Source organism: Bipolaris zeicola, assembly GCF_000523435.1.
Source record: "Bipolaris zeicola 26-R-13 unplaced genomic scaffold scaffold_237, whole genome shotgun sequence".
Lineage (NCBI taxonomy): Eukaryota > Fungi > Ascomycota > Dothideomycetes > Pleosporales > Pleosporaceae > Bipolaris > Bipolaris zeicola.
In genome coordinates, this window is record NW_006912286.1 from 1 (window position 1) to 26,019 (window position 26,019).

The 26,019-nt window shown below is 49.6% G+C and overlaps 11 protein-coding genes across 11 annotated transcripts; 4 read left to right on the forward strand and 7 right to left on the reverse strand.

The window, feature by feature from the left end:
- Window positions 1-2,161: 2,161 nt before the first annotated feature.
- On the reverse strand, window positions 2,162-3,828 carry COCCADRAFT_8721 (uncharacterized protein; the record flags this gene model as incomplete). Its single annotated transcript, XM_007718502.1, has 3 exons — window positions 2,162-3,387; window positions 3,439-3,550; window positions 3,604-3,828. 3 exons carry the CDS (start codon window positions 3,826-3,828, stop codon window positions 2,162-2,164), a joined length of 1,563 nt encoding a protein of 520 aa, XP_007716692.1.
- A 1,120-nt stretch (window positions 3,829-4,948) lies between these two features.
- Window positions 4,949-6,554, forward strand: COCCADRAFT_107716 (uncharacterized protein; the record flags this gene model as incomplete). The annotated part of the gene is made up of 4 exons (XM_007718503.1): window positions 4,949-5,072; window positions 5,128-5,759; window positions 5,812-6,048; window positions 6,120-6,554. 4 exons carry the CDS (start codon window positions 4,949-4,951, stop codon window positions 6,552-6,554), a joined length of 1,428 nt encoding a protein of 475 aa, XP_007716693.1.
- Window positions 6,555-7,186: 632 nt separating this feature from the next.
- On the forward strand, window positions 7,187-7,696 carry COCCADRAFT_8723 (uncharacterized protein; the record flags this gene model as incomplete). Its single annotated transcript, XM_007718504.1, has 1 exon — window positions 7,187-7,696. One exon carries the CDS (start codon window positions 7,187-7,189, stop codon window positions 7,694-7,696), a length of 510 nt encoding a protein of 169 aa, XP_007716694.1.
- A 12-nt stretch (window positions 7,697-7,708) lies between these two features.
- COCCADRAFT_107718 (uncharacterized protein) lies at window positions 7,709-8,761 on the forward strand (the record flags this gene model as incomplete). Its single annotated transcript, XM_007718505.1, has 2 exons — window positions 7,709-8,006; window positions 8,076-8,761. 2 exons carry the CDS (start codon window positions 7,709-7,711, stop codon window positions 8,759-8,761), a joined length of 984 nt encoding a protein of 327 aa, XP_007716695.1.
- A 405-nt stretch (window positions 8,762-9,166) lies between these two features.
- COCCADRAFT_29852 (uncharacterized protein) lies at window positions 9,167-10,074 on the reverse strand (the record flags this gene model as incomplete). Its single annotated transcript, XM_007718506.1, has 2 exons — window positions 9,167-9,471; window positions 9,990-10,074. 2 exons carry the CDS (start codon window positions 10,072-10,074, stop codon window positions 9,167-9,169), a joined length of 390 nt encoding a protein of 129 aa, XP_007716696.1.
- Window positions 10,075-11,617: 1,543 nt separating this feature from the next.
- On the forward strand, window positions 11,618-15,058 carry COCCADRAFT_40571 (uncharacterized protein; the record flags this gene model as incomplete). Its single annotated transcript, XM_007718507.1, has 4 exons — window positions 11,618-12,445; window positions 12,501-13,838; window positions 14,217-14,664; window positions 14,724-15,058. The coding sequence occupies 4 exons, from the start codon at window positions 11,618-11,620 to the stop codon at window positions 15,056-15,058; spliced, it is 2,949 nt and encodes a 982-aa protein (XP_007716697.1).
- A 221-nt stretch (window positions 15,059-15,279) lies between these two features.
- On the reverse strand, window positions 15,280-15,757 carry COCCADRAFT_8726 (uncharacterized protein; the record flags this gene model as incomplete). Its single annotated transcript, XM_007718508.1, has 2 exons — window positions 15,280-15,477; window positions 15,557-15,757. The coding sequence occupies 2 exons, from the start codon at window positions 15,755-15,757 to the stop codon at window positions 15,280-15,282; spliced, it is 399 nt and encodes a 132-aa protein (XP_007716698.1).
- An 838-nt stretch (window positions 15,758-16,595) lies between these two features.
- On the reverse strand, window positions 16,596-17,797 carry COCCADRAFT_8727 (uncharacterized protein; the record flags this gene model as incomplete). The annotated part of the gene is made up of 2 exons (XM_007718509.1): window positions 16,596-17,644; window positions 17,773-17,797. 2 exons carry the CDS (start codon window positions 17,795-17,797, stop codon window positions 16,596-16,598), a joined length of 1,074 nt encoding a protein of 357 aa, XP_007716699.1.
- A 499-nt stretch (window positions 17,798-18,296) lies between these two features.
- Window positions 18,297-19,453, reverse strand: COCCADRAFT_107698 (uncharacterized protein; the record flags this gene model as incomplete). The annotated part of the gene is made up of 3 exons (XM_007718510.1): window positions 18,297-18,492; window positions 18,604-19,243; window positions 19,297-19,453. 3 exons carry the CDS (start codon window positions 19,451-19,453, stop codon window positions 18,297-18,299), a joined length of 993 nt encoding a protein of 330 aa, XP_007716700.1.
- Window positions 19,454-19,855: 402 nt separating this feature from the next.
- COCCADRAFT_107717 (uncharacterized protein) lies at window positions 19,856-21,417 on the reverse strand (the record flags this gene model as incomplete). The annotated part of the gene is made up of 2 exons (XM_007718511.1): window positions 19,856-19,977; window positions 20,031-21,417. 2 exons carry the CDS (start codon window positions 21,415-21,417, stop codon window positions 19,856-19,858), a joined length of 1,509 nt encoding a protein of 502 aa, XP_007716701.1.
- A 1,150-nt stretch (window positions 21,418-22,567) lies between these two features.
- COCCADRAFT_107711 (uncharacterized protein) lies at window positions 22,568-24,601 on the reverse strand (the record flags this gene model as incomplete). The annotated part of the gene is made up of 2 exons (XM_007718512.1): window positions 22,568-22,873; window positions 22,925-24,601. 2 exons carry the CDS (start codon window positions 24,599-24,601, stop codon window positions 22,568-22,570), a joined length of 1,983 nt encoding a protein of 660 aa, XP_007716702.1.
- Between the last annotated feature and the right edge of the window lie 1,418 nt (window positions 24,602-26,019).

Here is a 26,019-nt window from a genome sequence, read left to right on the forward strand (position 1 = left end):
GTAGTCTGTGCGTTTTTCTCTTGTCTGAAGTGATACGTGTTAGAAACTCTCTGCTTAGGAAGCTTCTATCGGCACAGCGCGTGGGTTGCCCGTTTTGAAAGTAGTTGCAATCGATTTCTTGTGGTTTGTTTGTATATATAGAGTTAAAATACACCTATTCTAGAAAAACTCGAAGTTGGTGTTGTGATGTACCGGTGTTTGAATAGGAGCTAAAAGGATTTTGTGAGCGAATACCTGATTTTAGTGTTCATGGAAAAACCCTCTGGTAGATTACTAGACTTCAGAGCTTCGGGTATGTCATTGTGCTATCGTAATGACTGATGTTGTATTCAGAATATGTATGGGATAAAAGGCAGGTCTCGCCAGGATAGTGTACCTAGCTCTGATCAGCATCATTGAGAATAACGCTACAAATTTTGACGAAAAAGCCCAAACTTTACTTCTACTCTACCCCTCACCATACTCTACCCGGAAGATAGCCTATGTGGCATGAGAGGTCATCCTGGGACGGAGGCTGCTGCCACCTTTGGTTGTAAACATTTAGCAAAGCCAGCAAGTTCAGAGATCTAAAATACACCGTCATCGACGATGAACTACTCAGCTCACATCACTGCTCTATGTATTTGTTCACATGCCATCTCAACAACTGTCTCAGAGAGGTCAGATATTATACTGTCGACCATATCAGTAGAGGCATAGCCGACTTTGGAGTCGGTAAAAGAAATGAGGCCGTCACTTTGCCCCGTTTGCCTCCACCAGTGGCGGCATACCTGTAGATAATGTTCTAAAACTAGGTCTTACTAGCAGCAAGACCCCGCACTGATTTCTTTAGGGTAAGTACGAATGTTTGCTTTTGTTGTAGAAAAATTCGCAAAGTAGCGTTCGGCTAGATGAATATCAGTGGGAGCGTGGCGCTGAGTGATCACACTAGACATACCGGAATTATTAACGATGAATATGTCTATAAGAATAAGAGCTGGGGGAGAAATGTCACCCAAACTGCTATTGTGCTGACGGGGCTGGAAGCGGTGGTACTTGGCCCAGCAGGGATTGAATTATGTGTGAGGAACAACGACATCCACGTCTTGGTGCTGTTCGCTCTTCGGAACGATTGTTCTTCTATGCTAGTCGTGAGCACTAATTCATACGAAACTATGCGAATTACGTCCAGTAATCTTTCGATGTGCATCTGCTAACATTCACGTTGCGTCTGGTCGGACTACGAAGGGAGAAAAGGATATTCGATCCGAGTGTGTCGTATTCACGTTGAGTTGGCTTTGTAAAGTTTATTCGCTTAGATTGTGAGCGATTTGTAACAACGATAATGGCTAGACTGTACAATCAGGTCTCAGATTAGTGTAAAGAGATGCAGTTAAGCGCACGTAATACCAACGATGTAAGAGGAATTACTAACTACCTCAATGTTGAAACGTCAACAGGAGTTATTTTTCGCGCATAGCAATAACTAAATGCCTCTAAATATCATGATTATCCACATCGCAATATCCGAATTGTTACAAACATATTTTCCTCATTTCTCCTACATCACATCCTTCACTTTCTTCGTTGTAGGCACTGCTATGCTTGCTGCTGATCCCGCTTCGGAATTTCCACCCCGCCGCGTAGTTGCAAGCCCCAGCAAAGAAATGCAACCAGCCAAAGGATGAAATTACTACGGCAAAGATATAAGACCAAAAACAGGTCATAGTACCTGCAAGTTCCTTCGCCCGGGCAGTGTGTTCTATATCGGGCCATGTTCAGTTTAGATATTTCCCCTTGTCTCATATCTCCAAAGACGGCATTGAAAATCTACAGTTGCATGTCTTGCCTGGGTGTTGACAACCGTTGTTTGTCTCGGCCAACATGCCCGTGGGCATTACTACATCGAGTGGCTCTACCAAATGCTTGAATCATGACGGTGAAATACAAAATGCGTATTTGGATCGGATCTACGGCCCGTGAGGATATCTCATGTGGCTTCATGTTTCGCTATTTCATCTCTCTTAGACACTTCACTTGCTCATGCCTGATTTTCCTTCTCACCTTCCTACATTCCCAGGTATCTTTCAGCTTCTATCACTGGAATGGGCTATTTCGTGATTGATGAAAACTTGAATTGTGTATGATCATTGAATGAAAAAGACCGGGTCTATGCTACTACCTACTTGTTGTTGCCAGTGGCGACGCCCCAAAAGTACGCCGCCCATGCACCAGCAATGAGGAACAGAAGTGCAGTGAACAAAGTTATGCTAACACGACGATTCTTCCTCCCTTGATCTCCACTGGTAAAAGCTTCCTTCCGCTCATTGATGAGATCGCCTTTGGTCAGCCTATTTTTTCGAGTCCATTGTAGATGACCAATGTCTGGATTGAAGACGCCACATGCCACAAGGGCAGCCGCGACGACAACAGATCCAACGGCGAGAACCACATACACAATGACCACGTTGTCATACGAGTTGTTATCGCGGTCTTGAACGACACCAGTGATGATGCGGATGATGATGTTCATGCTGTTGTTCACAGCAATCTTGACCGCGTAGCCTGAACCAAAGACCTCTTGATACCACATGGCCGTGCGAATGGAATCGATAATGACGGTTGGCCCGAACATGGATGCAACGCCGAATATGCCAAACGAAGCCGCTGTCCCACCGATGGTTGGACCCCAAGCGGCCAAGCACATAGAAATAAGCATGCCGAGACCGCAGAAGAGCATAAGGGATAGGCGGTTTCCAAATAGGTCGACGAAAATACCAATTAGCGGTACCAGGAAAAAACCCAGGTATTGCGACATGGCCGAGTACCAGCCAGCTGTAACTGCATCAATATTGAAACGTAGTTCAGCCATTTCGGTGGCATTCTGCGAGTAAACGACCGCTGCGCTTGTTTGGAAAAGTGAAAAGGCAACGATTCCCCAAAACGGCCAGGGGAGCCTCAACGTTTTGCCGATTTCAAACTTCTTGTTGCTCTCTGTCAACTTTTCACCCGTTGCTGGATCAGCAGTACCGGCGTAGATTTTCATACACCATCGCGCGAAGAACCAGTAGATGAGTGTCATGAAGTTGGTGAAAAGGTTCATGAAGACCGCTGTCCAGTACACCCAGCTAAAGTCTCCAGTCTTCTTTGCTATAACATTTGCGGTCGCTTTGCCGACGAAGGATCCGATCTTTCCGATTCCGAGCTCGAAACCAAGCGTGGAAGCGAAACCGTTGGAAGGCGCGAACCACGAGCTGAAGATTTTGTATTGGGCAACCTGGGTAGCGATGTCTCCAAATGCCTGTATGACAACCCCAAATATCATAAATTTGTAAGAGCGGACCGTCGTCGCAGCGGCGATGAATATGGCGCCAACACTATAGATGGCGTTGCCGTAAAGCATGGCATCTATGGCTAGTTGTCAGTCTCGATGATGTTTACGCAGGGAGGGGCACCAACTTGCACCACCAATCCTATCTGTAACAAGACCACTGACAAGGATGAGAGCCGTTTTCATAAAGTCTTCGCTCGCCTCCAGAACGGCGTATTTGGCGTTGTTGATGTGCAATTGCTGTATACTGTCAACACATCCTGATGATAAGCTGTGAGAATTGTTGATGATACCTTTTTCAGTGTGCTCTTCATTGCCCCTGTTACGCCGCTGCTCCAATGGGACCCAAACCCAATTGCCGTGACCAAAAGAACTGCAAACAACTTCATCTTCATGGGAACGTCATTGGTCTGGGCAATTGAAGCGCCGCTGCTCGAAGCTTCCGCGTTGCTGCCCTGCTCTTCGGCATTGTGAGTTGGGCCGGACTTTTCGTTGACAATACCATGTCCGTGACTCATGGCGGAGGGTTTGGTGTCCATGGTCATAAGACGTGGCAGCCGTCGAGAGGGGGGAGCAGGCGTTTGATCAGATAAGATGAGCAACCGGGGCAGTTATGGCAGGCGGGTTTTGTACGATTATCTGGGACAAGTTGAGTTACGCTAGACCCATGGCTCCACCATCAGCCCTGTGTGAGTTTCGGCCCTTTCTCTCGTATCGTTACTCGACAGCTCATGGTGCAAGAGTTATTGAATGTCTCCGGCTCAGTAAGCATTCTGTCAGGTTCATGACAGGCAAATTGACCGACGGACTCTGCCCAGTGCCCTTTACACAAATTTATACTGTCGATCTGGCTGAAGTTGCAAACGCTGAACTGTACCTCGTAGGTCTTACTGCACATCCACGGTACATGGAAAACCTCACATCATGCTTGATACCCTAAGCTTCCATGGCACATGAGGAGCTAACGGCTCGGGGTCGCCATAGGGCATAGTGTCGCAGGCGCAAGTGGACCGTGCAAGTCGAAAATTTTATCAGATCCTGCATGATAAGGTGCCTGGCATGGTATATCAGGAAGCGTTGCGATATCGGGCTTAAGGCACGGAAGCGCGACGGGTCTGGGCTAGTCATGTGCCGAAAGTGGAAACAGGCATGCCCCCTTGATGTCCCAATTCGTCTGGTCGTACTACATGTTGATGTGCATTTAGACACGAGTAGATACGGATATAGGTAGGACGAATGTCACGAACCTATGAAGCGGAGAAAGGGTGGGCAATGGATGGATGAATGGATGAATGAATGGATGCGAGCGGACGCCAAGGCTGGCGGTCTTTCTTGGCAAGCTAACTTCATTTGGCGCCTATGCACTGTGGCCAATCGTTGATGTTTTGCTTCTCACTACCTAGACTCCGTTCAGGCATACTGTATGGATAGTAACAGCCAGCTGAACCGGTCCATGCGGCATTGCTATCTTGTCAATCTGGAACATTGGCAATAGTATCTCGAGCGGACTTTGCTGTGCCAAACGATACGTACATCGCGCGTTCGGCCATTGGCACGCAGAATTTGCAGGCAGGTGACTGGGCACTGGCAACATTCGACCAACATTCTGCCAGCTCGAGCTACCAACCCGACAAAGACATGGCCGATTTCCAGAGTGCCAGCAGTCGGTTTTTAGCCTGGTTCAAGGATTGTGGAGGCATCTTCCGCGACGATCTTCTGGAAATTCGCGACCTAAGGTCCAAAGACGCCGGTCGCGGTATCAGTACGTTAAGCATCATCGCAGCCAAGGAGTCATGGTAGCGTTGACTAGTATGCAGTTGCGAAGCAGGATATTCCAGAGGATACCACTCTCTTCACAATACCAAGAAACATCATCATCAGTATACAAACGTCAGACCTTGCCGAGAAACTTCCTGGGATCTTCGAACAACCCGTAGATGCGGATGACGACGACGACAACGGGGATAGCCAGGACCACGAACCCGAGGCATTGGATTCATGGGGCTCACTAATCCTCGTTATGCTCTATGAATACCTGCAGGGTGAGGCTTCGCGATGGAAAACTTACCTTGACATACTCCCGCAAGCTTTTGAAACCCCAATTTTCTGGACAGCAAATGAGTTAAAAGAACTCGAAGGCACGTCTCTTACAACGGAAAAGATTGGAAAAGGGGAAAGCGACCGAATGCTGCGTGAGCGCATCCTGCCCATAATCACAAGCCATCCAGATGTATTTTTTCCGCCCGGCGCCCCTCGCCTAGACAAAGAAGACCTTCTCCCACTCGCACATCGTATGGGTAGTACCATCATGGCATACGCTTTCGACCTTGAAAATGAGGAGGAGCAATCCGAGGACGAAGAGGATGGTTGGATCGAGGATCGAGATGGCAAGAGTCTGATGGGCATGGTGCCCATGGCAGATATGCTTAATGCCAACGCCGAATTCAATGTAGAGTCCCCAATCTTTCGACAAGAGTCATGCTAACACTGCGCTCTCGTAGGCCCATGTCCACCATGGTGACCAGCTGCACGTCACCTCCCTCTGCGAAAGCATCCCTGCCGGATCGGAGATATTGAACTACTACGGGCCTTTGCCTTCATCCGAGCTACTCCGACGATACGGTTACGTGACACCTGAACATCACCGTTACGATGTTGCGGAACTTCCTTGGAGCCTTGTTCGCACAGCACTTGCCGAAGAACTGAAACTAGCAGAAGATATCATTGCGGACATTGAAGTATGTATTTTCTTGTTACCCGCTAGCACAGGTGGGGATATGCGCTGACATCGATCAAGGGCGAAGTTGAGAGAAAGCTGGACTCAGAACTGGAAGAGTTTTTCGTGATCGAACGCGACGCGGGTGAGCCGTCGTCATATGGCACGTTGACTCAGCCACCAGTGCTTCGTGAAGTATCATCTGAACTCGAAGAACAAACAAGGGCTTTTCTGAAAGCTCTAAAAAAGCTAGATCCTAAGAGAAAGCGCAGCGAGGCCATATACGATACAGTCTTAGAGAAAGCCTTGATGACTAGATTGAGGCAATATCCTACCTCAGCCGAGCAAGATGAATCGCTCCTCAGTAAAGAAAGTCTGGGCAAAAGGCATCGCATGGCTGTTGAGGTAAGATTAGGCGAGAAGCGCTTGTTGCAGGAAGCATTGGCCCTGATCCAAGCCGGCAAAAACACGGCGCGTGAGCATGAGGAGGAAGGGCGAGCGGGAAAGAAGGCGAAGCGCGCATCTTGAGCAGGTTCAAGAACAACCGTGATTGCCGCCCTATGAATCCGGTCGACATAGATAGGAGTGAATGGAGAGCGGCGGGTGCTCAGGGATTGTTCGCTTTCCGACGTTTGCGCGAACTTACCATTCCTAGACATATTGTGTCCAGGTCTCCACAGTTACCAAAAATATAATTACACGCGTTGAGCGGATTTTTAGCAGCGACTATGGAAGGAAGAGGTCATGGTCGAGAAACCTCACAGCAAGCGCAATGCCCAGCATGATGCAACGTCACTGCATCTATGTTTTGCACAGCTCCGTCCTGACTCATCCTTTGGTCGACAAAACACTCTCGTATTCTTCATCCGTATACACTCGCGAATCGCTTTGGACTAGACAACGACGTCAGCAAACATCACCATTCGCTTCGTGCAACACCTCCTTCCTCGCTTTGCACGTTCGAAGCAGCCTCTCGGGCCAACTGTATACGAAGATAGCGTGCCCAAAATCCTTGAATTCCTGTAGATACTCATATCCTTTCCGCATCGATATTCACGTTCACGAGGTAGAAGGCAGCAAATTTCAGCGTCGGACGTATTACGCACCATCGCTCACAACCAAAACTATCCACAAGACCCGTTTTTTGGAGCAGGATCATCATGGAAATGCCATGGGCAGGATCCGCACCAGGTTCTCTATCTAGCCTCGATCTGGCGAGCGAAGAATCATGGGGTGACGAGAAAATTCGCCCTTTCTTTCCCCCACCAGACGAGGATACATTCCCTACCGAGCAAACCTTTTTGGCTAGTCTGGTCCCCGTACCTTTGGAGACCGTCGAGCATGACAATAGAGAATGTATATTCTGCGAAACACGTTATGGGGAGATCTCAGATTCAGCACCGGGCAGTCCGGAGATGCCAGTCAGATTACGATGTAATCATGTCTTTGGCGAACAATGTGCACGCAGACATTTCGGTCAACGCTTGATTATCGAGTTCAATATCCGCCCACTAGAATTCCACCCAGGAACCAGAGGCAACATCTTGATCTCGAAGCTACATGGCCGCGCTGTAGAAGTGGACCAATATCTGGGCGACTTCAACCTCTTCAAAGGCCTCCTGGACAATCTCCATGATGCCGAACGCTTAAATCGATTTTTTGGGCCATAGTGGGGTCCCATCATGGACCAATTACGAGAATACATTGGCATGGGGGATTGCAACAGGATTACAATAATGGAAAACGCTGTGATGGTACACTGGCAATTACTTACATCGGATATGGATCCAAACATGATAGTAAGCAGGTACATGCTACATCTTTGCTCTCTTGGGTCTTTCCCGCCGTTTTTCCTTGTGTCATCTGCAGCGTCACAACATGCGAATGAATCGGCGACTGGCAGCGAGGGCACCAATGATCGCGTTGCTTCGTATGCACCGACGGTACCTCTCGGAGGTTCTATCGAATCGAAGGAACAGGGTAAGTACTTTCACATTGACAATTGACCCTGGCTGGATTATCTTCCCGTACACCACGATTGACTTGAAGCAACAAAGGAGAAACGCATAAGAGAACGATTTCCCGTCCTGTTAGCCACTGAGTTCACCAGGATCTACTCAGAGTTTTGGAAAAACCCTGCTGCTGCGGTACCTTTCGGGACGGATGCACCAGATTGTAAAGGACCCTACCTACACTTGGTTGATATCAAGGTGCACAAGAGTGGCCCCGTGCAATCGGTGTACGAGGTGGAGCAACTCGACGACGAAATGTTGGATTATCACTTGATGGATGCCGACATGGACAATGCCGACATGGAAGATGAAGAGCGACTCAGCTACCTGGTCTCATTCCTCTGCCGCTCAAACTGCGGCTATGCATGCTGCAAAGACGACGGCGATGATTTTGATGACATTGATAAGATTGAGAAGCTGGTCGATGCCCCGCCACCACGCATTCTCCTGTGGAAGGATGAAGAAAATCACCCAACTGTTTGCCCTCTTTGCCTCAAGGTCCTGTTTCTCAAGGAAAACGATTCCCGCGTCATACGTATACCGGATTCACAAACCGCTATTCATGGCACCAATGCTAGCAATCGTGCGTCTGCTGATCACGGAGACGGTCATTCTATCCCAAGCCACGAAGATCGTAGTTCGTACTCTCGCAGCGGGTGTCTGACTTCCAGCGACGAACACCGGGATTCTGATTCCAGCGAAGATTCAGCCCCCTCGCTATAACCCTATTCTCTTGACGGGATGGTATTTTTCCGAGTATAAACACTACACGTTATTTGGATTTGAGTATTCCTATGTTGCCAGTATGTTGGCATTGGGTACCATACATCGGCTATTGGGGTTTGGGTTTGTTATGCTCTCATAGATTGATGGTCAACGCTACTCCATAGCTGTAGAACATGAGTTATGGAAGTAGTAATCTCATGGCGCAAGTCGATAGAGTTGCGCACCCATATTGTGAGCTGATACATGTCTGACATGGCATACAACACGCCGTCCCTTTGATGATGTCAAAGAATTGATGAAAGAGAACAAAACCTGATGTATTGCTTCTCACAGTTGTAAAGACGACAATACTTCCGGATGTTTTTTGTGAAATTGTCGTGCTCATTATATTTTGCTGACCCGCTACCTATCCCTCATCGCCCTGTTCTGCTCTGCAGCGCCCATACATTTGGCAGCATCCACTCCCATCCCTATCCCATCATGGGCAACGCCCATTTGCACTCTAATATCTCTCTTGAGCTCTCTCATCTCTTCCCTCCACTCTTTCATTTTTCCTTCGAGTAATTCCACTTGGGCGCTGAAGACGCGGTACATGAGGAAGAAATATAAAGCATTGAAAGCGGCGTATACGATGTTTTCCTTCAGAGCGCTCATTGGTGCTTCCGGCTCGGCCCCTCCCAAGTTGCAAATGAGGTTGATGAAGTTGCCTGGGTGATTTGATTATGCGGATGTTGGTAGGGCTGTGGGACGCTGGAGGGGCTGTCTTTGGATGATGAACCAGTGTTTGGGATGAATGAAATACTCGGCAGAGTAATTTTGATAATCCAATGTCTCTAGGATTTTGAGATTTCAACTCAATCTCTACCATGCCCCATCGCAGCTTATGTACCTTCTGCTTGAGTGCATTGGGAGGGCTGCGGTTACAAATAGCCGCAGTTGCAATAATTGCCTCATGCAAACGATAGGTTACAATGCGCAATTCTGTAGAGTTATTTGATCATACCGCAAGACGAGCATAGAGCTTTGGAGAGAAGGGGAATGTTTTGTTTTAACGGTCAAGTATTCCATTACCTAAGCGATTCCTGAGACGAGTAACTGCGTGAAAAGGGGGAAAATGCCGCAACGCAGAAACAAGACTGGTGCTGGTCAGGCCACCGCACAAAGGCCTATGGTTGCTTGATGATTATGGGGTCGATGGAGAAGGAAGTCAGAAGGTTGATCTTACATCTGAAGGTTCCAATGTGTACGTGAGATAGAAGGACTATGCCAACCAATCGAGACGCCGATTGTACTTCACCGCTGTGGGCCATTATGGGCTTTCATCTTCCCCAGTCTCCACTTCCCAATGTCATTTCGCATGGTCTTGTTTCCCCGTTTTCTGTCACCCTAAGAGGCAAGTAAAAATCCGTGGCAGTAGTTGTACTACATTGGCGTACACGTCACGTATGATGATCGGCGCATAATTGCTTCTTCCGTCCTGTCTTTGCCCAAAACGTAGAAACGAATCTCGGAGCCACGTGGGTGTCGTTTAGCCTTCTTTTGCAAGGTATGGGGGCTATTTGGTACAATGTTGGATCTTTTGATGATTGGCGACGGCACAGCTACTCCGAGAGATTAATATACTCCTGTTTTTATCGCATACTACCATGAAACATAGCAAGCCTCGTGAACTACTTACATACTACCATGAGAGTTCGGCCCCAATCAGGGGGCTCTTTCCCCCCACGTGCGCGCTTCTTACCCAGCGCAAATACGTAAAATGTGGCCACTATCACGCAAGGATTCCCATCCTAGCCTTGTAGTTACATATGTAGTCGCGTGTGAAGACTCGGTGTCATGCAGTTTCGCAGTGCCCTTACCCGGGTTTACTGCCTATCCAGTGGCTCGCTTCGATGCGGTCATGGCCTGTGCGGCAGCTGGCAGCCCCCAATGCCATCCACACCCACACCCGCCTTGAAACGAAACACGCCAGGCAACCGCAACGTGTCTCCGGGTCCGTCGCATGGCTTCTCCATCTTTCTCCACTGCGGCCCGTCTCTCGTTCTTCGTGCCGCAAGATTAGGGGGACCAATCTTTCTCCGCCAAGTCTACCAGTATCACTCCCGTGCTACGCATTGTCGCAAGATTTCAGATCCTTTGAGGAATCGGCCGGAATCCCGGCACATAGTTAGGAAGCAATAGACAAGAACGAAGTTGTACACGACTTGAAATGGATAATCGAAGGACTCCTACCTACTCGGCGGTAGAAGCTTCCCGCTTCGAGCATTCGCTGTGGACTTGAACGAAAACAGACCACACCATGTTTGCATCATCCTATACTAGAACGAATACCATTCTGTCCCCCCCATTTCTTTATTTGCAACAACGGACTGTCGGTACTCAGTAACGAGAAACTCCCCCTAAGATACTGATCGCGTGCACCGTTGGCCCACCTTTCACCAGCATTTTCCCAAACAAGATCGCCAAAACACTGGCGAGAACACCACACGGACATGCAATGACTATTCTACCGACTTCATTGGTGACCTGAACGGGCATGGGGTACTTGGCAACGCAATTGCAAATTACTTCTGTCTCATGTGCCTGCGAATACGCGATGGATTCTCCGGTAGCAGGGTTCTTCAACTGTGCCACACTCGTGCAGAACTTCCATACAACTGTGTCAGGTAAGTGTTGGTACCTAGAGAGAACATGATAAAGGTGAGGGTGAGGCTCCATAACTCTTGCCACATATTCAGAACCATCATTGTTGACTACCATACCATACATGTTGAGAAGGGTGAGCACACCCGTGTTTCCATTCAGTGCCCAGAATTTAACACCAAGAAGCAGACTGTAGAGAATACAGACGTCATGTCTTCCCCTAACGATGCCTCAAAGAATGAAGCGTCGTTGGGAGTAGATGATGCGACTTTACGTCCTTTTACGTTCGTTTTTCGCTCTGGAACTACATTCCCCAGTGCGCGGACGGCAGAGGATTTTATCCGTTCTCGCGAATCTACAAAATCTCCTTCTGGAGCCGACGTTCCAATCCCGTCAATTGAGAGCGAGAACTCTATTCTGAGCAGCCGTGGAGTCAGTCCAAGCTCCCTGAACCCAACAAGATGGAACACCCCGCAAATTCACTCAACAGTGGACACTGTTTGGGAACAGACGACTGCTCTACGAAACTTTAGATTGACTTCCGCATGTCCTTCAGATCAGCATTCCCGTCTACAGACGCCGAATCCTTCATTTTGGACTTCATTATCTACGCCAGCAAGAGATAACGGTCTGGCAGCTGGCGATGTGGTGGAAAGCCTGGGCGCCCTTCGCCTTCAATCTCGGCAGTCTACCCCCATGCCACGCATCGCACCCTCAACCTATAGCCCATCTCCATCTTCCAAAAGGGCCTATCAAGTCGAATGCGAAGAACCACCCAGTAACCCTTTTTATCACATCAAATTCCAGAAAGCACTCTCAGGAGCCATGTCATGCATCTCCAATCTGAACAGGGTCTTGTCTAGTACCACGCTACATCAGCAGGCTGGGTCGACTGTTCACAGCCTTCAGCAACAGGCTGTGAATCTGGGGCATCAGGAGCTTCCCTCGTCGCGCATTGTTGGTATGATAGGTGATTCTGCGGTGGGAAAGAGCAGTCTCATCAACTCACTACTCGATAAGCCAAACCTAGCAAAGTCGGTAAGTAAGATCGTAGCAACTTGCGAAACAAAATTGCTAACACGTAATTGCGCAGAGTGGCAATGGTACTGCTTGTACCTGTACGGTGACAGAATACGTGTATCACGATAGTGATAAGTTTACCATCCGGGTCCAGTACTTCGACCGAGATGAGCTTGAGTATCAATTCAAAGACCTCCTGAGCGCGTACCGAAACATAAAGGAACCTCATGATACTATGGAACCAGGGCAGCAGAACAAGCCAGACCTGCAAGAGAACAAGGAAGCTTTAGTACACAAGGCCAATCTCGCGAGGCAAACCTTTGAAGCAATTTTCACTCGACATCTCAAAGAAGATCCCGAAGCTCTCTCACGCGAAGAATTCAATGTCACTGTCGAGAAGATGATGCTCTGGGTCCGGGAACTGCTTCCAGAATCCGAAGACGAGGAATCTTTTGCTGCCCTCCAAGAGTGCGCTGATCGGCTGGTCATTCTGACTTCGGGGACCGGTGATTCATTCTCGAGTTCACAATCTGGCATGCGCTGGCCTTTGATCAAAAGTATGAAGGTATACTTGAGAGCAGTCATACTGAGCAAAGGACTCATCTTAGCGGACGTGCCTGGGCTTCGCGACAGCAACCCTGTGCGTGCACGGATCACGGAGCAGTATATTCGACAATGCGATCAGATCTTTGCCGTCCTACCTATCCAACGGGCTGCTGACGACAAAAGCCTCGATAACATATTCAAGCTAGCCCAAGACGCGAATCTCTGCAAAGTTGACATAGTATGCACCAAGTCCGAGGATGTGAATACTGCAAATGCTGCGTCTGAATGGGCAGAACACAAGGGTGAAATTGAAGCGCTTCAAATTGAGATGGATAACATACGTGACAATATCAATGAGATAGCAGAAGCTTTGGCTGAAGAAGAGGATCTCGGTTTCGGAACCGAGAATCTCAAGAGAAATGGAAGGTACCAAAAGTTGTTATATGAACATCGTAAGTTGGAGAAAGACAGACAGTGCAAAGAGCACGAGTTGCCGCATCGGCTCATTCAGATCCGCAATACTTCAGTCACTGCTAAACTACACCACAAATACAAGGACCTCGAAGCCGCAAAACGCCCCAAGATATTCTGTGTAAGCCACATATTGTACACGGATAACCGTACCGGAACTAGTGCAGTGCATCTTGCCGCCATCCACATCAGTGGTATTCCAGATCTTCGACGACATTGCATTGGTATCATTGCAGAGAGCCATCACCGGATTTCTAAGCAACTCATCGATCACGAACTCCCAGCATTCCTTGGTTCGGTCGAGCTATGGGTGAACTCCGGAGGCGGTAGTGCCACGTTGGAACAACAGGGAATTCACGAAATTCTACCCAAGATTGTTGAATGCTTGCCTAAGGTACGAAATGACTTGACTGTTGCCTGCTGATAGCCGCATGTCGCATCCAACGCAGCCAATCTCCTCACTTAGCTGTTTGAGGCAAGACAAGAAGGTCACGCTGATTTACTCCCCTAGTTTGAAGACAAAGAGATCTTGATTAATGAGATATCGAGCGTCTTGCTAGAGAGGTTCAAAGAGACGATAGAGGGTCCTATGAGTATGTTCTGATTGGATCTATACTGTTTATGCTCCCTTAATTAACGATTTCCAAGTTTCCTCGGCCAAAGTATGGTCTGGATATGCTGAAGAGGCTAGCGAATCATGGTACAATGAAGTATGTATTCAAGCTCTGGGTATGGATAATACTTGGTGGAACATCTGCTGACTAACTATTAGTGGAATGCAGCTACGTATTCTGCATTCTGTCGCAATAAAGGAGACCATTCTACACGAGCAGTTGGCTACCATAATTGGAACGATGAAGCGATTGCTTGTTTGAAAAAAGATTTGAACTCTGCTTGGGAAGCTTTTGTTGGGATTCTGAAAGGGAAGCTGAAAGAGCTAACTGATGACACAAAAAGACTGTTTGATCGTATGCACACCTTGGCAATGCCTCAACAACAAAACGGAAAGTCTTTGGTTCTGAGCCACACTTCCGCAATCCGGGGGCTCCGCAATACCCTGATACATCGCAGGGACATTGCACTGGATGGTATGGGGGAGAGCCAGGAATACTTCTGGTCAGGAATGGCCACACTCAAAGTGAATACTCTTGGGTCTTTACAAACGGCGTTTGTAGGAGAGTGCATGAAGAAGACGTACAACGAAGCCAATAGTGAACACGGTAAGTGCTTTTTTCTCATCAGCATACTCTTTTGCGGTCCAGTACTGATATAGCTCTAGGTCCGGGGTGCACAGAAAGGAAAAGGGCGTTGATTACAGGACGATTCGGCTCTGAGGCGTTGTTCTTGGACATGCGGAAAGCATGCAAGGTTCATTTTGCACGTCTCGCAGAAGAACTGCAAGTTGATATGTGCAATGTGCTGCGAGCGCAGATTAGTCTTATTGAGAGGGATCTGTACACGTTGCGAGAGAGCCTTGCAGAGCTGAATAGTGACCGCGATCCAGGTTTCAGGGAAAGAGTCAAAAGAGCAATGGTGGATACGGAGGAGGAGGTCGCCGAGGCTCAGAAGCTCGTTCGTGAGGCAGAAGAAGAGATGAATGTGCGAGTGCCTTGAGTTCTTTTTGTATATTATCTTGTTTTGCAATCAAAGACATCCACTTCTTGCATCGATTGTTGCTTCGCCACATGGTAAACTCATCATAGGATAACACCTGATAGTTTGACCATAGAATCAATACCAGATCAGGAGAGATAAGACTTGCATGTTAAATGATTAGATTTAGCTATGTATGCGATCTATTCCCATCTCAAATGTATACAAGATAGACCAATATTCTAGGACGATGTGTGGTCTCCCGTGACCTGAGGGACACCAGCGCAAGAACCGCCGCCGTTAATGCCGGGCGTATTGCAATTGCTGAATGTGAGAAAATTGGCCGGGGTGGCGAACCAGATGGACTGGCAAGATTGGTACGTGTAATTCACCTCGGGGAGGTATACGCTGTTCGGCCTGTCATTGAAGCAGCACGTTGACTGTGAGTAAGTGAAATGAATGTGTTAGCTTGTTACTTTTTGTGGTTGACTTTCTTTTTCGGAGGGGATGGAGACTTACGGGACCACCGCTGTATACGCAGCAGGAATTAATGCCAGCGGCACCATAAATGCCACCCCAAGTTGGGCAGCTGCCGAGAGGAACGGCTGGAGCTGCGGCTGCGGCTGCTGCTGCTGCTTGAACAGCAGGACTGTCGGATACAGGGGCAGCAAGAATGCTAGCGGCGCCGGCAAGGGCAAGAACGATAGTAGAGGCGTACATGTTGAACGTTTGAGAAGTTTGTGATTGAATGAGGGATTAGAGATTGTGGTTTAAGCGAATGGACTGTGGAGTGAGAAGATGCTGTGAGGCGTGAGTAGGATGAATGCTGGAAAAGACAAGTCCTTATAAGGTTGCGTTTCTTGGAGCGTATAACCTACAACATGCTAAAGCGAGCATTAACAGCGCTTCCAAAACGGGAAGGACGTTGCGATTAGTTTCCCATAGTTTTGGAAAACTAATTTTTGAAATTGAAATTTAATCTCCGTTAAAGCACCGCGCACTTACTTATAGGCGATGATAAGTCAGCTTACAGGGATGTCCTTGCGGGGTATGAAAGCAAATACACGTGGACCAATCTATGGAGTTGATTGTACTGGCATTCTCAAGGAACATAGGATGATTATTCTTCTATATGTAGGAACTTCTTTGTATTGATCTTGCTCTCTGGTCAGTGTATCTGTGGTCGTAATCGTAATGGCTTGGCTTGCAGGATTGATGGAGTTGTTAGCGACGGACATGCGGTCGGAAACAAGCTAGAAGCATTGCAGAAACAAACGAGGTAAAACAGGGATACAGCTTAACTATTGGTAGCAAGAGTGGTTAACCCCAAGGATAACTCTGCGGGGAAGTGTAAGAAAATCACCAGAAGGGGTCCCACCGCCCGTTACTGCTGTGTCCCCTGTGCCCGAAGCTTCCGGACTAATTGATTTCTAAACTATAATTATCCGAATTTGTAAGCTAATCGGCACGACCAAGCATCCACTTAACCGATAAGGGGTTGCACTAAACCAGAACATGATGCACTAAGCTTTTAGCCAAACAAGAAAAAAGCATAGGTTTACAGCCTCTTGCAGATATCCTCGATAATCTCATCCGTCTTGGCCTTGCCACCCATGTCTGGGCTCAAAAGCTTACCTTCCTCGAGGTTTGCATCGACAGCAGTGTAAATCCTGGCGGCAGCCTCTTCTTCACCGATGAACTCGAGCATCAAGGCAGTAGATCGGATGGTAGCAATTGGGTTGGCAATGCCCTGGCCCTCAATGTCGGGGGCAGAGCCATGGCAGGGCTCACCAATGACAAAGTCCTTACCAACGTTGGCGGAGGGAACGAGACCGAGAGAGCCGACCAGGGCGGCAGCACCATCGGACAGAATGTCACCGTAGAGGTTGGGGGCGACAATGACGTCGTAGTCCTGGGGTTGGCGGAATAGCTTGTAGACCATGGAGTCGACAATCTGCTCCTCAACGCCAACCATTTGGTACTTTGCGTCTTGCAGAGCATGGCGCGAGGTCTCGCGGAAAAGGCCGTCGGTCTGAGACAGAACGTTGGACTTGTGGGTGATTGTGACGAGGGGGCGGGAGTGGATGGAGTTGCCACCAGCATCGCGGACACGCTGTCTTCGCAGGGCAATGTCCCCGGCCATGGCTGCAATGTTGAACGAGGCCGTCTCGGAGATGCGTTTGATAGCCTCGGCAATCTTGGAGCCGTCGGGGGCAGTGTACGTCTTCTCCTCCTTGACGTAAAGGTCCTCGGTGTTCTCGCGCACAATGACCAGGTCCACGTCACGCAGACCTCCCCGGACGCTCTTGACAGGGCGCACGTTTGCGTATAGCTTCATCTTTTTCCTCAGCGCCACAATGGGGCTTGAGTAGCCCTTGGTCTGGACCGTGGGCGAGCTGACGGCGCCAAAGAGGGCGCCATCGCAGTCGGACTTGAGCGCCTCGACCGTCTTGTCGGGCAGAGCAGCGCCCGTCTTCTGGAATGTCTCCCAGCCGGCCTCGTGGTGCGAGAAGGAAAACTTGAGGCCCAAAGATGAGGGCAGAGCCTCGAGAATGCGACGACCGGCGGGGATGACTTCGCGGCCAATGCCGTCACCGGGAATGAGGCCTGTTGAGGTTAGTGAGGGAGGGAGGGATTGGTGTTGTGGTAGTTAATGTTGTGGCGGAGTAGATACACCAATTGGCCTTTGCCAGACAGGCTGTGGGGGTTTGGAGTGTTGCATGGGGATTTCTTACCAATCCTCAGCGTGCGTGCGGCCATTGTGAAGCTGTGACACAAGAGAAGTCAATGTTATGTGCCTGGGAATTTTTGGGGTTGCAGCTCGCCGAACTTCGGAGCCCCGGGTTTATCCGTCCTCTCCGCGGCGTGCGCACTGCTAACAAGTACGTAGTCGAGGAAGTAAGAAAATTGGCCTTGATGAGAGAAGATGGCCTACAGTGACGATATATCAAAAAAAATACCCGATTTCATCCCTCGACACTATTTAGATTTGACAAGCGTGTGTCCTTGACCCGACCATGGTGTTGATTGGACAGCGGGTACAACTAGCGACGCCTGCCCGTACCCCGTGGGGAGGGCCAGTCTTATTACATGTAGTAGTAACACCAGCAATACCACAAACAAAACACCACCATTAGCCATGCTAACCAACCAAACCAGCTATAGCCCTGTACATCTATCGTGCATTCCAATACCATAACGCCGCGCTGATGCATACCCTCCAAGACACCCTGCGCATCATGCATGACTATGTCATGTCCTAGTCCAGCTCATCGTCTTTGCTATCTTTCCCTGCCTCCTTCTCTCCCTCTTTACCATGGACCTCTGCAAACTTTTCTTCTGCGTCCTCGACACCCCCCTTCTTGGCCTGGTCCGTGGGCAGCAGCTCAATAACCACGACAAAGAGCTCCTGGTTGGTCTCGCGATTCTTGAGCACATACCTAAGTGTGTGCGAACTGATTAGTGAATGGTCGCGTCAGCTCCTCATCCCGATCCAAGCAAAAAATTAACGTGTGATTACGTCCCAAGAAACAAATCCAAACACTGCTAGGAAAGGAGCCACTTACCGCAACGGTTGTCCGTCCCAATGTCTAATCATGGAAATGTTCGGCAGTCCGTAACCAATCTTTAGCGCAAACTCGTTAAAGTCCAGATAAGGGTTGAAAAAGTCGCACTGGTACTCCCTGCCTGCCTCAAAGGTGAAGTCCTTGCGATTCTGTTCAGTGAGGAAAAACTTTTGCCGGGCGCCCGCCTTATCAGGTATACCCTTTTCCTTCCTGACCGCAGCGCCCTCGCCATCTGCGCCCTCTTCGTATACAACGACCTCGTCTTCTGAGCCGCTCTTTTCTACATCCCCCTCGGTCTGCGCCTCTCCCTCCGAATTTTTGTCTCCAGGTTGTTCGTCCTTCTTGCTGCCGATGCGAAAGACGTTGATGGACGAAAGCAGCGCCCCGTACAGATACGGCTCGTCCGCGTACACATCGCCATCCAGCCCAGGATCAATCCACCACTTGACGATACCAAACGCCTTGTCAAACAGTGGCGGCAACCGGTCGCGAATCGGGTGGTCAAAGTCGTTTCCAAACACGAGCTTGTCGCCCGCAATGTCCTGCTTCGGGGTAAAGGAAAATGATATCGAGTAGCGGTCGTATGGGTGTTGGGGCGTGGAGAAGTATGGTGACGTCGATGGCGAGCCTTCTGGTAGTCCTTTGGAGAGTGAGGTTAGTCACTGATGGGCGGGGCATGAGGGGCAAATGTACCGCGATAGTCCTTGATGCGCATATGCACCTTCGCGTCAATAAGGTCCGACGATATGCTCACTGGCTTCTCGCGATTCACAGGCACAGGCTCATGCTTAGACACATCGTATGTCGGTCCTGCCGTTACGCGCAGCATGTACTGCTCGTGGCTCGTCATGTCTTCCGATATATTTGTGGATGTGCGAATACTTTTTTTGGATTTTCTAATTTGGGTGCCAGAGATGGAGAACCTGGTGACTGATCAATAACTACAAAAAAGGCGGGTATGGCTGAGAAGGAGACCTGCGAGGATGAAACGCCGCCCGCGCTTTCGCCGCCGCCCAAATTTTGGTGATGGCTGATGACGTTCCCAGGGTGCATGGCCAGGGATCGACATGCTAGTCCCGATATGGAATGGGGTCGTCTGCCTCGCAGATCATCACAGCCTCCGCTCTCCACTGCGCCCAGAACCCATTAACACCAGGGACATTGTATCTATTCAACCCATAAGAAAACCAAAGAAACGCTAATATAGAGACTCGTCCAAACCTACACTCCATAGCCATCCGTATCTCAGCCACTAAACCCTCGTGAATGAATCAATGTCTACTCGCTCGTAGAACGACACGTGACCAAACGTCTCCCAGTATTGCGCGATCCGGTCATGAGATATTAGAATGAGCTGCGATGCCATGTAGTTATCTGACCCCTAGGTTAGTAATCGCCACCATCATGTCGCATTTACAAAAGCATACCGTCTCGAAATCCTGTCGCTGCAATGTGCCCTACACTGCGCACAATTCGCGCGCCTTGAAAGATTTCCTCACTTGCCACCCTCAGCAACCCGTTCGGGCCAATGTCAGGTGCAATAAATGTATACTCCCCTCTCGGTATGTTTGGGTCACCGGTCAACTTGACGGCTTCGATGCGGCCACGGTAGACCGCATCGCCGTCCTGTTGTGCGTCACCTTGACCGCGACTTTCCGATGCCCGTTCGTGGTATGACTGTTGGAGAGTTGAGACACTATCTTCCAGATCATCGGCATTTTCCATCTGACCATCTTCGTCATCGGAATGCGCTGCGTCGGTGGGTGCAGTAGTCCATGACCCCTCACTGCTCACACTTTCCTCGCGCTCCGCTGCTCGCAGAGCCCACTCGGCTCGTTCTGGAAGAGGTCTTGGATTATCAGGCTGCATGACAACCAGGAACTCGCAACCATGCCCAGCATAATCGCCGCACCAGATGCCCTGCCATGGCTTTTGTCGAGTCGGAGTGTAGCACTCCTCGGGTAGCGTCGCCCACGTCGAAATGTTCTCGCCAATTCGCATGTTAAATCTTATTGACTGAGTCGCAAATTGCATCCACTTGCGCAACCTAAATGTCGAAGTAGACAGCTGGTTGAGTAAGCCAGGCTTGTGTCCAGATTGCGTGAACCCAGAAGGCGACTGGTCGTTGCGAGTGCGATGAACACTGGGCACTGTAAGTGGAGGCCATACAGGTGTCGCTTCCGTAGTGATATTCTCAGGCCAAGGTCTGGTTAGCAGCAGATGTGAGCGCAGTACTGTGTGTCGAGACAGGTTCATTGGTATTTCCTTCTGCAATCGATGACCTACACGTCCGATCCCTTCTTCATAGGCGCTGCTGTTCAGTCGGACTACGGGCACGTTCAGATCCAACTTCACGCGAGGACTGAAGGTATGAATAATGGCATCGGGATGCTGGTCCCACGACAGAGACTCGGGTACCCGGCGCTCGGCAACAAGTTCATATGCTTCGATTGCGTTGAGTCGATGATCATAGCGCGCTACAATAAGCTTTCCAGTGTGCACGTTGTCCGCAAACCATAACTTCTTCCCAGCAATAAACCAGTAGGGATGGTGCTCCTTGAACAATTCCCGCCAGGTCCGATGCGCGGGCTTGGACACAGCAGGCCCTGAAATCTCCGCCTGGACTAGTCGTTGCCAAAGAATGTCTTGGTTTGTGTGATCTTGCAGCACCCGGCTTACCAAACCTATGGAGAGGAGGTCTGAAAGACATAGGTGACCCAGGATTTGTTGTAAGAGCTCCGCGGGGAGTCTCAGCAACGGGGGAGTCATTGTGTGTGGGGCTGAACTCTCGTCCCTGGCTATATATGAATACATTGGTCCAGAAAGCGGTGGGTACCGGGATATGATACCTCGGTGGTGGCAGAATGTGAGATACGTAGCAACGATTGATGGATTGCAACTCAGTCCGAGGGTTGGTGGTTAACTATGCATAGGCTACTCCAACGCCACGTACCACGACACAGATGGCAGGGCTTCCAGATATTGGATTTGTTCCGTTTGAGGTAAGATGCGAGCAGGTATCTCCAATTGGTGGTAAATGCAACGGTACACCTGGTGCGGGACGGAGCTTGGTACACTCCCGCTTGGCAACGCCCGGGTATCACCTTCCCACCTTCGCCTAGCTGCACCAGTGCCAAACAAGATTGGCGCTCCCAGTCGACGAATACGATTGCTATGCAAGATGAAGACGGTCTCGCCAATCTGTAAAAATAACAGTTACCTGCTCTTTTGGGCTGCTTACCCTGTGCGGAGCTGATGACGAGCGTGCGATATCGGATATCGGGTCGTGTGGGACAAGGTTGGGGATGTGACTTGGGATCAGATTGCGTGTAGTTGGAGTAAGACGATTGCAGGTAGCGGTCAAAATCAGGAATGGCCGGAATTCAGTGTACTGTGTACGCACCAGGATAGAGCAGGGCGAATAAAGAGGTGTAGACTAGGGTGTGGAGTAGTAATGGGCAGACATAGTGTACAATCACGACAGCATGACGCGTTGACGCACAGACTTCCATGGCCCGCCGGCTAGCGTCGCCACCGCCCATGTGGCTTTTTGTGGGGTGCGGCAAACCCGACTTCGCTTGTACGTACGACACCATATAGCTGCTACGTATGTATATATATATATATACATATATATCATCTCGTCCTTGAATTTCAGATCAATCATCTCAGTCATATGTCATTCCGCGTTAGCCGTTCCTGCTGCTTCTGCTGGTTGCAAGAATAAGCATGGCAAAGGTGGTCACGCGAGCAATTCCCCTCTTAGACATCATAAACCATACTGATGGATCGTGATAACAAGCAAAAGACGACAAGCACCATGAATAATATCGAGAGATCACTAATTCCTCGTAGCAATACGTGAGACGCCAATTTCAAGGACTTGACTACATTTCCACCATCCCAGTGACAAAGACAAACTTTGAGTACAAGAATCATCCCGTACACCTTTTGTCTTCCTCTCTTAGAAAAAGTCCTCAAAAAAGTTGCCATCGAAGCCATCTCCCGAAACTGGCATGGCGGGATCGAGTATATCCGCCAGCTCAGAAATGTTGAACAATCCGATTTGGGTGTCTCCGCTCAACGTCGCCAAATCGAACACCTGCCACGAAATCGGTACGGCAGAATCGGGGATATCTGCCAGCTCGGAAGCGTCGAGTAGTCCGGCTTGGAAGCCTCCACTCGGTTGCTCCAAACTGAGACCGTTGTCGCCATCTTCGTTTAATGGCTCGCCAAACAACTCCACGTCCAAATCTCCATCTTCATCATCCTCGGGGGCATTCCCCTCAGCCATCGATATTGGCTCGCCAAAGAAGGCAACGTCGAGATCTTCATCCCCATTATCCTTGGGGGAATTCTCTTCCGGCGTCGAGATTGGCTCCTCGGCCTCCTGATGCTCGACCTGAAGGGGAGTCTGTTCTGGCTGCTCACGCCCCTTACACACCTCCGTGAGCATAATAGGGGGAGCTTGTTCAGCTCCCTGGCTCCCACTCCCTTCCGCGCCCCCAACAACCCCCTGTGTTGCCCGGGAAATCGCTTCCTCCACCCGCCTCTCTTCCTCTTCCCTTTGCCTCTTTTGCAGTTGCCCAAGCGCAGATCGAGGGTTCACACGAGGTTTCTTGGCAGCAGCTTGTTGTGGAGCTCTCAAGGACTGTGCAGCCGAATTCACGCCTGCCATGCGCGGGTCAGGCTTCCACTCCAGTGGTGGCATGCAAGCCTTGATGCGAGTCGAGTCTCGGTCCCGCATCTCCTTGCTGTACCAATTCTCCCACGTCTTGAGTTTCCGCGGAATCTTGCCATGGATGAAGGCTTGTTCTTCAATTTTGGAACAAATCCTTTCGTACTTGCGCTTGACGGCGCCCTCGAGCTGGCGGAGGGTAAAGCCGTTGCGGCAACAGTTGTGGTTGTGGCAAGTGCAGTCCTTGCTGCCTCCGCATCCCGAGTCGACGTGAAGACACATGTACTTGTCTGGTGTCTTCAGTGGGTATGATGCCAAGTCGCGGGATGGAAGCTTGAAGCGCTCGTCGACATCCGAAAATGCTTGTTCATCTTCCTCGGGCGATGGCTGTCGGCGTTTCTTCTTTGGCTGCAGATTTTGCTTCGCGGCCTCGAAGGCATCGAAGGCGGCCAGCTTTTGCCACACGGGATCTGTTGGTTTCCGCGACCGATCGCCATCGAGGTAGATACGGTCAACCATCTCCTTCTGGGCGAGATATCGCTGGTGTTCCGCCTCAGCTTTTGCCTGCCTTTCCAGTCGCACTGACTTGTCCAATTCTGGTGCGAGTCGTTTGGCGGGTCGGCAGTCTTTCCCAGCTTCTGGCTCTGACGCACGGCGCTTCTGGTCGCGCGATGGGCTTGAAGAGGCGCCTCGCTCATCGTCAATGACGATTGCAGTGTTGTTACCTGCACCAGGCTGTTGTCCTAGCGAAGCAATCTGCGTTGAAGAAGCGGCGCTGCTTTCTTGAGAAATAGCCCTAAGGTCTACTTCGTGCATCTGTTCGATCAGAATCTCTTTGAATCGCTCGGTCCGCTCCTTCAAAGTCCCCTTCCCTCTAGCGCCAAATTGACTGTACCATTGTGCCTCCTTTTGGGCAATTTCCTTGCTCTTTTCCTTGATCACATCAAAAGCAGTAGTATATTCTGAAGAGCTAGGGTCATGGCTTTGCATGATGCGACCAAACACACCGAAAGATACATACAGCTCGTGTCTCTCTACAGGCGACAACCATCTCGCATTCCAAAAATCCCCGGGTGTATACAAGCCATGCAATCTTTGTGACGGCGAACAAACCTGCTTGGGACTGATCCCAGGCACGATGGATGAAGGATTCACATTGACCAAGTCTTTTGCGGATTCTGCCAGCCATCCTTGAGGATCACTGCACGAAGCTTGTGTGGTGCATGAGGCTGGTGGATGGTAACGCTGGTGTGGCGTGGGTTGTATCGCCCTTCCCGAGTAAGCCGTGTATTGTGTTTGCTGTTGAATAAAGAAGGACATCTTGCACAGGTCTTGAGTGAAGGGAAGCGAGTCGAGTGTAGTTAGTTGTGTTGAAGTCGTGATTTTGTCTTGAGCGCGCTTGAAGCGAAGCGACGGTTGTAGCTTGAGTGGAAATATGGCCGTATTGAATCGAACGAGGGTATCTCTTCTGAGGTTCTAGTGATGATGGTATTCGCTCTGGGTGTTGATGGACAAAAGCTGTGGTTGTGATGGAGTCGTTTTGGCCTGGTGTTGAGGAGTGAGCAGCGGGTTTCTCATTTTATAATCACTTTCACTGCCGTGGAGATTGTGTCACGCTCTTTCACTGCCTACCGTATTTCAAGCGTTCACTGGACAAGTTATGAAAAGTGTTCATGGCGATAGACGCGAGAGTAATCGGATTTGCAAATGCCTTTATCGTCACTGGCTCAGAATAAGTGTTATTGCGCACGCGAACTACGGTTGAGACTGAAAATCCACACGAGCGACTATTTTCATCCTGTCGCTTCGGAGCCATGTTGCTGTCATGAGTATAATTTTGTGGAACTGTAATGGCGGAAACGTGGGCAGCGTGTGCGAATTCTGCTTAAGCGGAAACACTGCGTCATCGCTCACATTACAAAAAGATTGACGAAACATGTTCGATGCGTTTTCATTGCAATCATGTATCTCTTTGATACAATATCTTGCTCATGACTCCTCATCTGCGCTTTCAAACTTTTCTCTCTTGCCGCCTTGTGCCTCGGAACTGGCAGTCTTGCTGCCTCAGTCTGAAGCGTCTTGTTAAATTTTACATTTATCCCGACTACCAGAATGAACATGGCTGCTCTTGTGAATGAACAATAGCAGTGCAGTGTGTGAACAACTGTACCTGTCATGCCTTTGTGCGCATCTAGATTGAACGTGTCACGTGACAAGCATTAAGCTGTCAGTAGTGAAGATGGTTAGTTGGTAAAAGGCCTTCTCCTGTAAGAACAACACCAAGTGACGTTCTAGAAAACACTTGCCATGTGTCGAGATACATCCATTCAGGCCAGTCCGTGACCACAAGATCGGTTCCCGTCCGTGTTGTGGAGGGCCCTCGCACCTTTGCATAGTACCCCAGCCTTAAAATAACCTAGCGCTGATAATAAAGGGTTAAGTGGGCGCATGATTCTAGGACAACTCCACTGTTACCCTTCAGCTATTCCCAATAGTAGCAGCACATCGTGCTTGGACCCTCTGTGAGCGCGCTATGTTCTGGTCGGATAGTGATAGCGACTAGTCCGTTTTACGTGCATCTTGGGTTTTGCTGTCGTCTGGTTAAGCTGACAACACCAGCTCCAACTTCCGGTGTACCCGCTGCGACAACACCGCCGTGACGCCTCCAACCATCATCCATGTGATTCATGCGACTTTGTTGGAGCAACTCGCGCAAAGTCGTTCACACGTCTCGACCA